The sequence below is a fragment of the Mesoplodon bidens genome (genome assembly GCF_964165515.1).
Source record: "Mesoplodon bidens genome assembly, chromosome: 12".
Classification (NCBI taxonomy): domain Eukaryota; kingdom Metazoa; phylum Chordata; class Mammalia; order Artiodactyla; family Ziphiidae; genus Mesoplodon; species Mesoplodon bidens.
Genome location: NC_138168.1, coordinates 10055892 through 10069668, shown reverse-complemented (window position 1 = coordinate 10069668; position 13777 = coordinate 10055892). Strand labels below are relative to the sequence as shown.

At 39.3% G+C, this 13777-nt stretch overlaps 1 protein-coding gene across 4 annotated transcripts in view; it reads right to left on the bottom strand.

The window, feature by feature from the left end:
* The window catches only part of COL12A1 (collagen type XII alpha 1 chain), a 114937-nt gene that overhangs the window by 31122 nt on the left and 70038 nt on the right, over positions 1-13777 (bottom strand). For all 4 annotated transcript variants that reach the window (XM_081250402.1, XM_081250403.1, XM_081250404.1 and 1 more), the window contains 8 exons: positions 12585-12731; positions 11238-11354; positions 10942-11088; positions 10339-10413; positions 5794-5933; positions 3738-3861; positions 3429-3572; positions 1512-1676 (listed from right to left, as the gene is read on the bottom strand). In XM_081250402.1, coding sequence (XP_081106528.1) covers positions 1512-1676; positions 3429-3572; positions 3738-3861; positions 5794-5933; positions 10339-10413; positions 10942-11088; positions 11238-11354; positions 12585-12731 — 1059 coding nt within the window. The remainder of the gene's footprint in view (positions 1-1511; positions 1677-3428; positions 3573-3737; positions 3862-5793; positions 5934-10338; positions 10414-10941; positions 11089-11237; positions 11355-12584; positions 12732-13777) is intronic.

Below are 13777 nucleotides of genomic sequence, written 5' to 3'. Positions count from 1 at the left end.
AAAAATCCCACAAGGACTCAGAGGCAAAAAATATACAAATCAATTTTCACTGCAGAGTAAAGGAGCTGTTACAGTGAAGGATTCCTGGACCGAATGTCAATATTACGACATAGTATGAGTGTGTTTCGTGTTTGGTAATTGCAATCATTGTTGCTTTTGTTGTGGTCATCCATTTACAATGCTTGGTGTCAGTTTATTTATCTCTTGTAAAAATAAAATACAGTGTGTGTGTGAGTTGTGAAAATAAAAAAGAAATCTAAAAAAAAAAAAAAAAGAACTTTTCTCCCAGGAAACTTCAGATTTGTGCAAGGGCAGGAGGAGTTTGTCGCCACCCAGTCCTCTTCTCTGCCAAGCCATGGAGGCTCACGCTGGCCACCAAACCTCACAGTGGCAGGTGTGCAGTGGGTCTCACCCTGGGCCCTGGAGCTGGGGCAGCACAGGGCTGCATCCAGGACCTCGTGGAATGCAAGGGGCAGCTGGTGCTCCCTGCTCACTTGCGCTAGTGCGACTCCATTCTGAGCTTCAGCGTAAGTTTTACAGTAAACCACTGACGTTTGTTTATTACTGCCGCCTCTAACCCGAGCTCTGAGATCTCAATATAATGTTTACTAGGGGAAAACATAACACTTAAAAAGCATAGCCCTGCCTGGGATCAGGGGTCTAGACCAGCCACGCAACTGTCTCCATAATCTAAGACCCCAAGAATCAGAGTTCATGGATGAAGAGGAACAAACCAACTTAAATCATCCATCTTTTGTCCTTCACTGTATTTTAAGAGTTGAGCTTGAGGTCTCGGTATAATATGAAAAATCTACACCCAAGTAAACAAGTGGGAACCAAGTGACTTTCTACAGTGCACACTCACACAGGTCAGTTTTCTCGTGGCTCTCTTGAAGCACGGATGTTGACGGAACAAATACCAATTGATTACTAACAGGGAAAAACCTTCATCCCACGGAATGCTTCTATAAATGCATTTCTAAGTTGAAGATTAATTTTCTCAAATGTCACAGGCATTGGGATGGTGGGAAAAGGATATATTCAAACACTTTATTTCCATACAAGGAACATTACATCTTCAAGGCTAAAAATGGACCTCTGACAAGCAAACAGTTAGCATGATCTCAGTAGGAACAGTGATTCATCAGGTTCTCAAGTGGTTTCCCAGGATTTGTTTATGCACGGACTTGATCTCGTATAGGATAGGGAATGGTCTACTCCAGTAGTCCCCAACCTTTTTGGTACCAGGGATGGGTTTTGTGAAAGACAATTTTTCCACGGACGGCAGGCGGTGGCGGTTCAGGTGGTGATGCGAGCGATGCAGAGCGGCTGTAAATACAGACGAAGCTTTGCTCCCTCACCCGCCACTCACCTCCTGCTGTGCGGTCCGGTTCCTAACAGGCTGCGGACCAGTACCAGTCCGCGGCCCAGGGGTTGGGGACCCCTGGTCTACTCAGTAGTTACTTTTTCAAAACAACTGAGACTATGGATCCATGTGGACCATGACTTACTTGAAGTGGCAGTTTCACAGACAAATGTGATGAGGTTGTCCTCTATCTTCTCAAAAGATTCAAAGTCATCCACAATGAACACGTGCCGTTCGCTTGGTTTGCTGGCTATGTTGGCAAGTTCATTGTAGTCGACGTCAGCCACGCCAACTACAAAGACACTGAACCCTGCAGAGCAGTGTTTACAGAGAGAATTACATATCCGTTTTTCCATCCTTTATGGTTTAAACAATTCAAAATAAAATCTTATCAGAAATGATGCCATATTTTCTCAGCTAATGCAACAAGTTCTTTTAATTGACATAAACTCTCTTTAATGAATATGTACTTTTTCCAGGTCTTCCTATTTTCTGGCTTATAAAATTCAATTAAGTGGATTTCCTAAAATAAAGTCTTAACAATTAAAAGATGAACACTTTAATAGCAGAATGACTTAACGTGGTTACTCATTTCCTTCCACACATCCACAGTCCTAATATACCCATTAATTCTGCAGCTGTCTTAGGCAACATTAACATTTCAAGCTCATGTGCCTCAGAAACCAACAATGGGCTCATTTTAAACTCTGAATTCCTGAAACTGACTTACTCAATAAACTCAGGCTCAAAGTCAGCACTTTGACCACTTTCAAAATGGAATCTGCAACTCCCACTAGCAATAAGCTTTCACTTATTTAGGCTAATACAAATAAACAAAGTTTTCCCTCCAAAAGCTTAATTCAACAGTAGAATTAGTTACATAATTAGATATAAATAAGGTAACTTGAGAAGCAAACATTCATAACCCCAAAGTTAAATCACAAAGGAGCCTAAAATATACAGGAATCTGCTCAAAGTACATAACATAATGGCAGCAACTTATAAAAAAATCAGTACATAGAACAATCTCTGTTGTAAGAAGACAGTATGACTTAGCACTAATCACGGCTCATACTTTTAGCCAAAGACCCATGTATGTGCAGATGACAAATTCCATGTAACGAAGTACTTTACAATTTACACCACAATAAATCACGCATAACGTAGAATTCTCTCTAAAATATATCCACCTTGGACGCTGCCTGAAGGATTGGGGTGTTAATGCAACTATAGAGACTTAGTTTCATCTCTAATCATCCTGAATAACTAATCCAAAGGGCAGTGTAACAAGGAGGCTTTCAGCATGTTTGATTGACAAGATCTACACCAGCAATATCTCCCTGAGGTCTCTCTGCTCCTTTGTGGTGAACCTTCCAGCAATCTGTTTGGGGTCTGCATCTGCCAGGACATGCTAAACCTATGTCTCTCCTTGCATAGGACTGAACCAGCATCAAGATTCATTTATGCTATGGCAGGAAGCCTGCTCGAGGATCATCCTATTGCTGCTGTTGTGTAGGCTTCCAGCCACCATGGGGGACAGACCCTGAGGCATGTCTTATACAAAGAACACACCATGTCATTTCTGAGCAATTATCAAACCATTCCATGATGAAATGTAAACTAACGTTAGAAGGGTACAGAATGCAGAGTAAAACAGAAACTAAAGTAAAATCACTAATTTGGGTCTTTTGCAATCATTCCTGGATGTTTGAAACTGTGAAAATAATGAATGCAATCACTAGGCATCAAACTTATGCTTGTGCTATGTGGAAAACTAACTTACGGTTACCAGGGGGTAAGGAGGGGATGGACAAACTGAGAGATTGGGATTGACATATACACACTACTATATATAAAACAGATAACTAATAAGAACCTGCTGTATAGCACAGGGAACTCTACTCAATACTCAGTAATGGCCTATATGGGAAAAGAGTCTAAAAAAGAGTGGATATATGTATATGTATAACTGAATCACTTTGCTGTACACCTGAAACTAACACAACATTGTAAATCAACTATACTCTAATAAAAAAATTTTTTAACGTATGTTTGTGCTTACCTGACTGCTGGATGACCAAAGCCGCCTTCTTGACCTCGTCCTGTGACCGACCGTCTGTGACCACAACCAGCACCTTGGGGACATTCTTCCTCATACCACTCTCCCAGGTCAAGACCTTCTCCTTGATAAACGTGAGAGCTTTGCCTATAGAATGTGGCATGGAACACTTTAGTGTCATCTCAGTGAAAACTATCCAGGTGCCCTTAGCCACGCCCAACTGAGAAGCAATTGAATGTTAGAGTTACACTCCACCTATCACTCCAAAGGCTTTGGAGGGTAAAGGTCTATGTACACGCTGCTGAACTGTACCTGTTCTTGTGTTTCCTCCTCTGTACCGGATATTCTGGAGGGCCCCGAGGGCCAGGGCCTTGTCGTTGTATGTGTTCAGCTTAAACTCAGACTTGACCTCATCGCTGTACTGCACAAATGAGACCTGAAAGGAAAGGCGGTTTGGTGGTGAGGGTAAGTCACCTCTTTTAATGTTTCAATTGTCAAGTGATTCTTCTAGCTGCATAATGGGAAAAAGAAGTGCATTGGACCTGACGGAATATGGTATGCTCTTTATAGCTAATATTATAACACTGACTACCGTTGTCTCACTAAATTCTCTAATTTCTGATCTTCAGTGAAAGGGTCAGTAATTGATATTAACAATGTACATGCACTGTATTTATTCTCTAGGATGTAAGAAGGGATGGGTAAAACTGGAGAGCAGTGAGATTCCAAGATTAAAAATGAGAACATACCATCTTGAGCTCAAATATTGGCTAAGCAATTGCTTCTCAGACAACTGACCCTTCGCACTGACCACGTCTATTCTTCATGGTAAAATAAAAATGGCACGTGTGTGATAATAATCGGCACTCATCACAAATTCAGTGACAGTGTGATTTAGTGGAAAGAATAAAAGCTTTATAGTCAGGATTCAATGGGCTCAAATCCTAGTGCTGCCAGTTAATAGCTTTGTGACTTTGGGTAGGTCCCCAACATCTCTGGGCCTTCGTTTTTTATCAGTAAAATGGAGATAATTATACTTACTTCTATGGCCAGTTTAAGGAATGAGAATCATGTATACAAAGTAGCTGGCACATAGAAGTTAATAAAATGTGGAAGCTTTTTTTCTTATTTTTTATCAGAAATCTTAATTTCTAAAATTCAAAAAAGGCTTACTTGCTCACCCTTTAAATTAAGACTGTAACTAGCCTGACATGTTACTCTTCTTGGGTTGGAATAACATCTACAGAATTATTTGGGGATTTAAAATGTAATATATTCCACAAAGCATTATAAAAGAAGACATGATTTGTTTATGAAATTCCACAAAGCACTGCATAAAAGAAGACATGATTTGTGTATCAAATTATTCGTGGTTTATGTAAAAATCTCTTATTTTCATCACATCTCTAAGATGTACCTGCCTAAATAAAGAAGAAAATTCACCAAGAGAAATGGGAAGGGAAAGAGAATTCAGAAAAATAATCATACAATACAGTCTCTTGCCTTAAGGAGTCAATGATTTAGACAGAAGAGAATCACACAAATTATGACAATATAAAGAGATACGTGCCATAACGGCAACATAGACAAAACCCTTCAGGAGTCTGAAATGCCTAAAACTATCAAGGAAGCCTCTCCAGAAAGGGTGGAATTGAAGTGGGTCTTCAAGGTTGCAGAATTCAGGTAGTAAGTAACAGAGCCACTGGCCCTGAGTCCAGGGGTATGTTGGGAGTGGAGGAGATTCTCAGCTTTACTGGTAGGTCAGAGCTAAGTGAGGAATTATTCTTCGAGGTGTGTCATGGAAGGACTAATTTTTCTAAGTTCCCACTCTAGTAAAAGCAATAAATTTGGAGTGATTCCAAAGCAAGATAATTGGTAGTTATCACTGTAGGAAAACAAATTAATTTCCCTTTGAGTTAACAATGGCCTTTCTTCTTCTGGTTCAGGTAATATCTGCAATGTCATGATAGAGGGGGCAGGAGGGTTCCACACACACCCTCCAGTTACTATCCATCATGGAATCTCCTGACTTAACGGGGTACAACAATCACAATGCATTTAACTTCCAGAACATAAAATGACCTTTTAGGAAAATGTATCATTGTCAAAAGATGTAAGCAGGAAGTTAGAGTTAGACTCCCCTAAATTCTGCAACAGGAATATCATCTAGCCAAGAGAATACCTAGAGGAATATTTATTTTTCTACTTATTTATCATTTGCACCCAAGTCCTTCCCAGAAGTCTATGTGTAAAGGAAAGAGACAATAACAAAGTCAAACTGGAGTTTATACTGAAAAGTCTTTCTACTTAAAAGTTTGAAGGAAATAGCAAGACATTACAGATGAATAACCTTTGAAACAACACCCACCTGAATTCCAGCAGGGTTGATTTCATCAAAGGCTCCCACAGTATTGAAGATGAATTTTACAACTTTGTTAAAATTATCATCCCCGATACTCCAGGAGGCATCAGTCAAGAATACAATATCTGCCTTGGCCCCTTTGCACACTGGGGGAAAAACACAGAAGAAGCCCCAAATCTCATGAATTCTTTCATTTAAGTGAAGTTACACAACTGAGAAATGTAATCTAACACCCTGCTACTCCTCCAAGTGTGGTTCAGCAGCAACGGCCTCGCCTGGGAGCCTGATAGAAATGCAGAGTCCTGGGGCCCACCCCCAGACTTCCTGCATCCGAATCAACTGTAGCAAGGTGCCGGATGATTCACGTGCACAGTGAAGTCTGAAAAGCGCTAGTCTAACTGGCCCTCAATTTCTGCTCTGGAGTTACTCCATCTGGTCCTTCTGCAAACATATGCTCCCTCCTCATGGGATCCTTCAAGGAACTTCAAACAATAATTAAGGAGGAAATCAAGTGAAAAAACAACCATGCTCAGAACTTAAGAAGAGCCCTCAGTGGGTTTGGAGATTTTTGTATATAATTATCAAAGACTTGGTGTAGATAAGGTGTCTTTTCACTTTAAATTAGGCCACTAGAATCATATGGAGGGAGGGAAGGGATGGCATATAATAAACACCTTTAATCAGAATCTTCAGACTTGAAAGCTAAAAATTCTGAAAATAAAAATTTAACATTTTAGCGATAAAAACTTACCGTGTAGAATGTATAACACCAAGAATGAACCCTAATGTAAATATGGACTTTGGGTGATAAAGATGTGCCAATATAGGTTCACAGGATGTATCAAACGTCCCACTCCGGGTTGGCAGGGGGGATGTTGAGAGTGGAGGGAGGCTGTGCATGTGAGGGGGCAGGGCATGTCAGAACTTCTGTGTACTTTCAGCTCAAATTTGCTGTGAACCTAAAACTGCTCTAAAAAATAAAGCCTATTAAGAAAAAAACCTTAACATGTCTTTTTTTTTTCAAAATTCACAATCTTATATGTTGTGGAATACAAGTACACCAGAGAAGTAAGTCATTACCACCAAAACGGTAACGAACATATCCATCGCCCCCAAAAGTTCACCGGTGTCCTTTTAGAATAGTCTCTCCCTGTCAGTCCTCTCCACACCCCTTCCCATCCCCAGAAAATCACTGATCTCCTTTTAACATGATACATTAATTTGCATTTTCCAGAATTTTATATAAATGGAATCAGACAGTATCTTTTTTTTTCCTCAGGCATCTTGCACCCAGCATCATCATTTGGAGATTCATCTATGCTGTTGCGTTTAACAATAGCTTGTTCCTTTCTCTTGCTGAGAACTCCATTTATTCCATTATTGCTTATTATTTCACTTTTTGATGAACATTTGGGTCATTTCCTGTTTTTTTCCAATTACCTGTTTTTTTTTCTTACAAATAAAACTGCTATGAATATTCATGTAGAAGTCTTTGTGTGAACATACGCTTTCATTTCTCTTGGTTTAGCACCTTGTAATGAAATGACTGAGTGGTACCATAGGTTTATTTTCAACTTTAAGAAACTGCCAAGCTGTTTCCAGTGTAGTTACACATTTTACGTTCCCACCAACAGTGTATGATGGTTCTAGTTACTCTACGTCTTTGCCAACACATGGTCATTTTAATTTTAGACATTCTAATAGGTTTAGTGGTATCTCATTGTGGTTTTGGCTTGCATGTCTCTCTCTAATGACTGAAACTGAGCATTCATATATCTTCTTTGGTAAAATGTCTTTTCAAATTTTTTCCTCACTTATTAAAATTGGGTTGTTTGTATTTTTATTACTGTGATTTGAGAATTATTTATGTAATATGGATATAAGTATTTTAGCAGATTATGTGATTGGTAAATATTTTCTCCTCATCTGCGACTTGTCTTCTCATTCTCTTAACAATGTTGTTCAAAGACAAGTTCTTAATTTTGATGAAGTACAATTTATCAATGATTTCTTTGCTCACATTTTTGGTGTGATATTAAAGAAATCTTGGCCTAATTTCAGGTCACAAAGACACAAAGGTTTGTAGATTAATTATTACATGTGGGTTTATGATCCATTTTTTAAAATGTTTTTTTATTGTGGTAAAAGCCACATACTATAAAACATACTATTTTAACCACATTTACCTATACAGTTCAGTGGCACTAAATACCTTCACATTGCTGTGCAACTCTCACCATCCTCCATCTCCCTAATTGTTTAGCTTCCTCAACTGAAACTCCATCCCCACTAAACACTAACTCCCCATTCCCCCTCCCCACCCCCCAATGCCCTCCTGCCCCTGGCATCTACCAATGTACTTTCTGACTCTACGGATTTGACTGTTCTAGGTACTTCATTTAAGTGGAATCAAACAGTATTTGTCTGCACCTACTGTATAGTGGAATGCATTTTTAAGGTAAACTTAATATATGCCCTACAAACAGATTGTACCTTCTTTTTTTTTCCCTGTGCTATACAGTAGGTTCTCAATTAGTTATCTATTGTATACATAGTAGTGTATATATGTTGAATCCCAATCTCCCAATTTATCCCACTCCCTTTCCCCGCCTTGGTGTCCACACGTTTGTTCTCTACGTCTGTGTCTCAATTTCTGCTTTGTAAATAGGTTCATCTGTACTATTTTTCTAGATTCCACATAGATGCGTTAATATATGATATTTGTTTTTCTCTTTCTGACTTACTTCACTCTGTACGACAGTCTCTAGGTCCATCCACACCTCTGCAAATGGCACAATTTCCTTTTTATGGCTGAGTAACATTCCACTGTGTTTACGTACCACATCTTCTTTATCCATTCCTCTGTTGATGGACACTTAGGTTGCTTCCATGTCCTGGCTATTGTAAATAATGCTGCAATGAACATTGTGGTACGTCTCTTTTGGAATTATGGTTTCCTCTGGGTATATGCCCAGGAGTGGCATTGCTGGGTCATATGGTAGTTCTATTTTTAGTTTTTTAAGGAACCTCCATACTGTTCTCCATAGTGGCTATATCAATTTACATTCCCACCAACAGTGTAGGAAGGTTCCCTTTTCTCCACACCCTCTCCAGCATTTACTGTTTGTAGATTTTTGGATGATGGCCATTCTGACCGGTGTGAGGTGATACCTCATTGTAGTTTTGAATTGCATTTCCCTAATAATTAGTGATGTTGAGCAGCTTTTCATGTGCCTCTTGGCCATCTGCATGTCTTCTTTGGAGAAATGTCTATTTAGGTCTTCTGCCCAGTTTTGGATTGGGTTGTTTGTTTTTTTTGATATTGAGGTGCATGAGCTGCTTGTATATTTTGGAGATTAATCCTTTGTCAGTTGCTTCGTTTGCAAATATTTTCTCCTATTCTGAGGGTTGTCTTTTCGTCTTGCTTAACATGTCTTTAAGCCAAAAATATTTACTGAATTCCTTTCAACAGTCTAGAGGAATACATTACTATTTTATCCTATAATAATACGCTTTTAATTTTTAATTTTACTTCTTTAATAGGCTTAATAAAGCCATAACATTCTAGAGCCTTCTAAGAGAAAAGAAAAATACTTTCAATTAAATGTTGGAAACAGAATGTGGGAAAAGAATAAATCAGTAGTTAATTAGCTAAAATTTAATTTGACGAAGCACTGAGCATTGCCCCAAATTACTGAGAGACCAATCTTAATAGTTCAGTCTATGTCTTTTTACCAGTTCACTACAAGGGACAATTATGTCTCCAACTTTGGTGAATGGAAATTTTTTAGCTTTGTGTAATTCAGGGCCCTTCTCAGGTCAGAAGCCAGGAATTCCAAAGCCAAAGGGGTTACACTGCAAATTTAGCCCAAAAGGTTCCCAGTGCCTGTTGATGCCAGCAGCCACAAGAAGGAAATGCCCGCCATGTGACAATGGATTACTTAAGGCACCCCTGGACCTTCATCTGCAAAATCGAGGAAACAGAGTTCCAGCGGAAGAGGCAGAGTGGTTTATGACTGGTTTTTTTAGATTGAGATTTTCAGGGATGTTACTTTTTCTCTTTTTTTAATGTCGGTTCATTGGTTTGTTTACTTATTTATTTTTGGCTGTGTTGGGTCTTCGTTTCTGCATGAGGGCTTTGTCTAGTTGCGGCAAGTGGGGGCCACTCTTCATCGCGGTGCACGGGCCTCTCACTGTGGCGGCCTCTCTTGTTGCGGAGCACAGGCTCCAGACGCGCAGGCTCAGTAGTCGTGGCTCACGGGCCTAGTTGCTCCGCGGCATGTGGGATCCTCCCAGACCAGGGCTCGAACCCGTGTCCCCTGAATCGGCAGGCAGACTCTCAACCACCGCGCCACCAGGGAAGCCCTATAACTGGTTTTATTCACACTAAAATGGGCCTGGAGCAGAAGAGCAAATGACTGGTAATCTTTGCCTGAAACTGAAAAACTCTTTAGCAGGAATAAGAGGTCAGAAGTGTTCTATATCAACCGCATAAGTAAGAAGGCCATCAATCCCGATCAGCTGAATGCATTGCCTAAGAGCTGTACTTACCTTCCCGGGCTGGCGGAATCGTGGGAGGGGGAGGAGGTGTAGGCGGCTCTGTAGGAGCTTCTGTTGGTTTTACAGCTAGAATTAAAAATAATAATTAGAAAAATGTAACATGTGTACATTTCATATCTCAGAAAGTAAATTTTAAGAGCCATTTAAGTCCTCGATAACAAATCAAGTGTCATGGGCACCGACATACTGGGAATCCTATCTTATCCAAAATTGGTACCATTGGTAGTCACTCAACATTGACTACAATAGCACGAAGTGAAGCCCAGATGCAAAGGGAGAATGTAAGACCTTCAGATACAGTCAGATGAGCAAAGGTCACTAACACAGATACGTGTTCACCTTCTCACTGTCAGCTAGAGCCAGCTCTCCCTCCTTTAGGTCTTTCCTTACAATTACACCAACTCTAACAGGGCAGCACGGATCTGCTGCAGATAAAGGTGCTGAACCAGCTGTAGATGCCACTTCAAGGACCTGCCATCATGTCACTACTGCTGCTCGTAAGAAGTGTCACACAGGAGTCACTTATGTCTCCCACACCCAGAGCATCCTACTCTGAAGCCTTACAGAGACTCCCCAGATTACTCGAACACTTACTAGTATGTTCTTTGACAGAGACACCTGGTCCCTCAAGATTTGGTGTCTGCACAAAGACAGTGACGCCGTAATCATCGTCTGGTGACAGGCCGGTGAAACAGTGACTGGTTTCCGATCCACGCACTGTAATTTCCTGTCCTCTTGTTCCTGATTAGGACAACAGAGGAAAAATGCCAGTGTCACCAGTAATTCTATTTAAAGACATTTGATACATCATTTTATAAATAGAATGACACCTTTACTGAAGTTTTAAATGTGGCTACTATGTGCTCCAGGTCATTTTTTTGCACACATACCATCTGCAGGGCTTAGTTTTAGCCTGTAGGAAGTGGCTGCCCGGTGAGCTGACCATCTAACACAGAATGTATCCCACCCGACCTGGTAAGTTTTCAGATCTGTCACATTCAAATATACTACAAAAGAAGGACAGAAAGAAATAGATTTACTTCATAAATAAAGGCAAAAAAAGCATACTTTTCATCACAACACAATTTTAAAACTTCCACTGTGGCTGAAAAAAATAATGTCTAAAGTCTCACATTGTTTCTTCATAAGAAACATACATGAAACAAACACAAAAACATGGTATTGTCAAAACCTACCTCCCTTTCTATGACTGATTTTCAAGGGAAGGAAAATCCACATTCAGGCGTACCTCTGAGATACTGCAGGTTCAGTTTCAGACCACCAGAATAAAGCAAATATTGGTGCAATAAAGCGAGTGACACAAATATTTTGATTTCCCAGTGCATAAAAGTTATGTTTACACTATACCATAGTTTACTAAGGGTGCAATAGTGTTATGTCTAAAAAAATAATGTTCATACCTTCATTAAAAACACTTTATTGCTAAAAAATGTTAACCATCATTTGAGCCTCCAACGAACTGTAATCTTTTTGCAATAGTAACATCAAAGATTACTGATCTCTGATCACCATAACAAACATAATAACAACGAAAAAGTTTGAAATATTGCAAGAACTACCAAATGTGACACAGAGACATGAAGTGAGCAAATACTGATGGAAAAATGGCACCAGTAGACTTGCTCCATGCCAGGTTGCCTCAAACCTTCAATTTATAAAAAAACACAGCATCTGCCAAGCACAATAAAGCCAAGTGCAATGAAACGAGGTCTGCCTATAGCCCCTCTCAACACAATGAATGTCAACGACACCTCATGAAACATAATAAAAAAAGTTTTCTGAAACGCTATCTGCTAAGTCCTCAAATGGCCATTAAAGCACGTGATGACAACAAAATCTATCTGCAAGCTGAATCAGTCAACATGGCATCTATGTGAAAACTTTCAATTAGATCAATACATTTAGGTAATATATGTTTAACATCGAATGTCAGGAAAAACCACATAGTATCCCACGTGGATAAAATCATAATTTTTATAATTTTTATCTTTTAAAATTCAAAATGTATTTTCTATGAAACAAACATATCTCATCATCATACATTTTGTATACTTGATTATATGACGTAAGTATTTGTTTAGCTGGACACAAAAGAGTTACCTACTCAATGCTGAGGAAACATGCGTAAGAAAAAGAAAGAAAGAAAACTAAAACAGACTGACCTGGTCATTTATACTACACTTTTTCTTACAACCACAAAAAGCTACGTGACTCACATGTAGTGCCTTGGTCCGTCAGAGGGACACTGAGTCCAGAATCATACTGAGCATAAACATTCACGTCATAGGTGGTGCTGGGGTTGAGATTGTGTAACGTGTATGATGTCATTTCTCCAACAAAGACCTCCATGGGCTCATTGGAACCTTTAATAACAATCACAAAAATACATAGAAATATGCCATCCCTAGTCTCAAATTTTTCTTAAAATCAAATAACTTATACTCAAATGATAGTATGAACACCATTAATTCCATATCCCTTATGCACGTGCTCCCCGTAACACACGCTGAATTACATGGTGAATACAAAACTGTGAGCAGAGACCGAATCCTTTTCCTTGTTATTCTCAAAGCATAGCACAGTAGCTAGCATGTGTACTAATGAATGTAGCATGTGTGTAATTAATGTTCCTTTAACGAATAAATCATCACACCATCAACTACTCTAGACTCTCAAGCCTCTTCTTTAAGCTCCAGTTTGCCAGCATAGTGCTTTGTACATATTGGGTGCTCAATTAACATTTTTCTGTTGTAGAGATGATTTAAGAACGTCTATCTCCCACTCCGTTCCATGCAGTGTGGTTACTGAAAGTCCTCCACCTTGAAGTTCCCTCTCCATTTCTTACACAGGCTCACATATCCTTACACTTGCCTTCTCTCCTTTATTTTTTTTCTAGTTCACATCCTTCCTGGGTGCATGGAAGATACCCTAGCAAATTTACTATAAAAGTATTTTGCTTCCATTTTGCTAAACATATAGACAGAAGATGGAAACATAGATGGTGAATAATTTAATAGAGGGAATATCCATTTAGGTGAAAGTGTCAGTGGGAAGCCAAAAGAAAGCCTGTCGTGAATAAACTAAGATGCACATGCCCCAAATGGAATAATACCTTGACCTAATGGGAAAAATACACAAGTTTATACTAATTAAGTACTCATTATTTCACAATCATAATAACATATAGGTTGTCTGAACACACCTTCAATTTGTGCAATTTTATGAACCAGATCAGATGTTTTAGTCATGCAGATTAATGGGAGTTGCCTCTAAACCCATAGCAACAATGATACTTTAGATCATTGGCTTAAATACTATTTCCAGAAACGTTACCTCCGGTAGGAGAGGACTTGATGTGATAACTGAGATATCAGGAGAATCTAATCATGGGGGATGCAACAAAGAACAC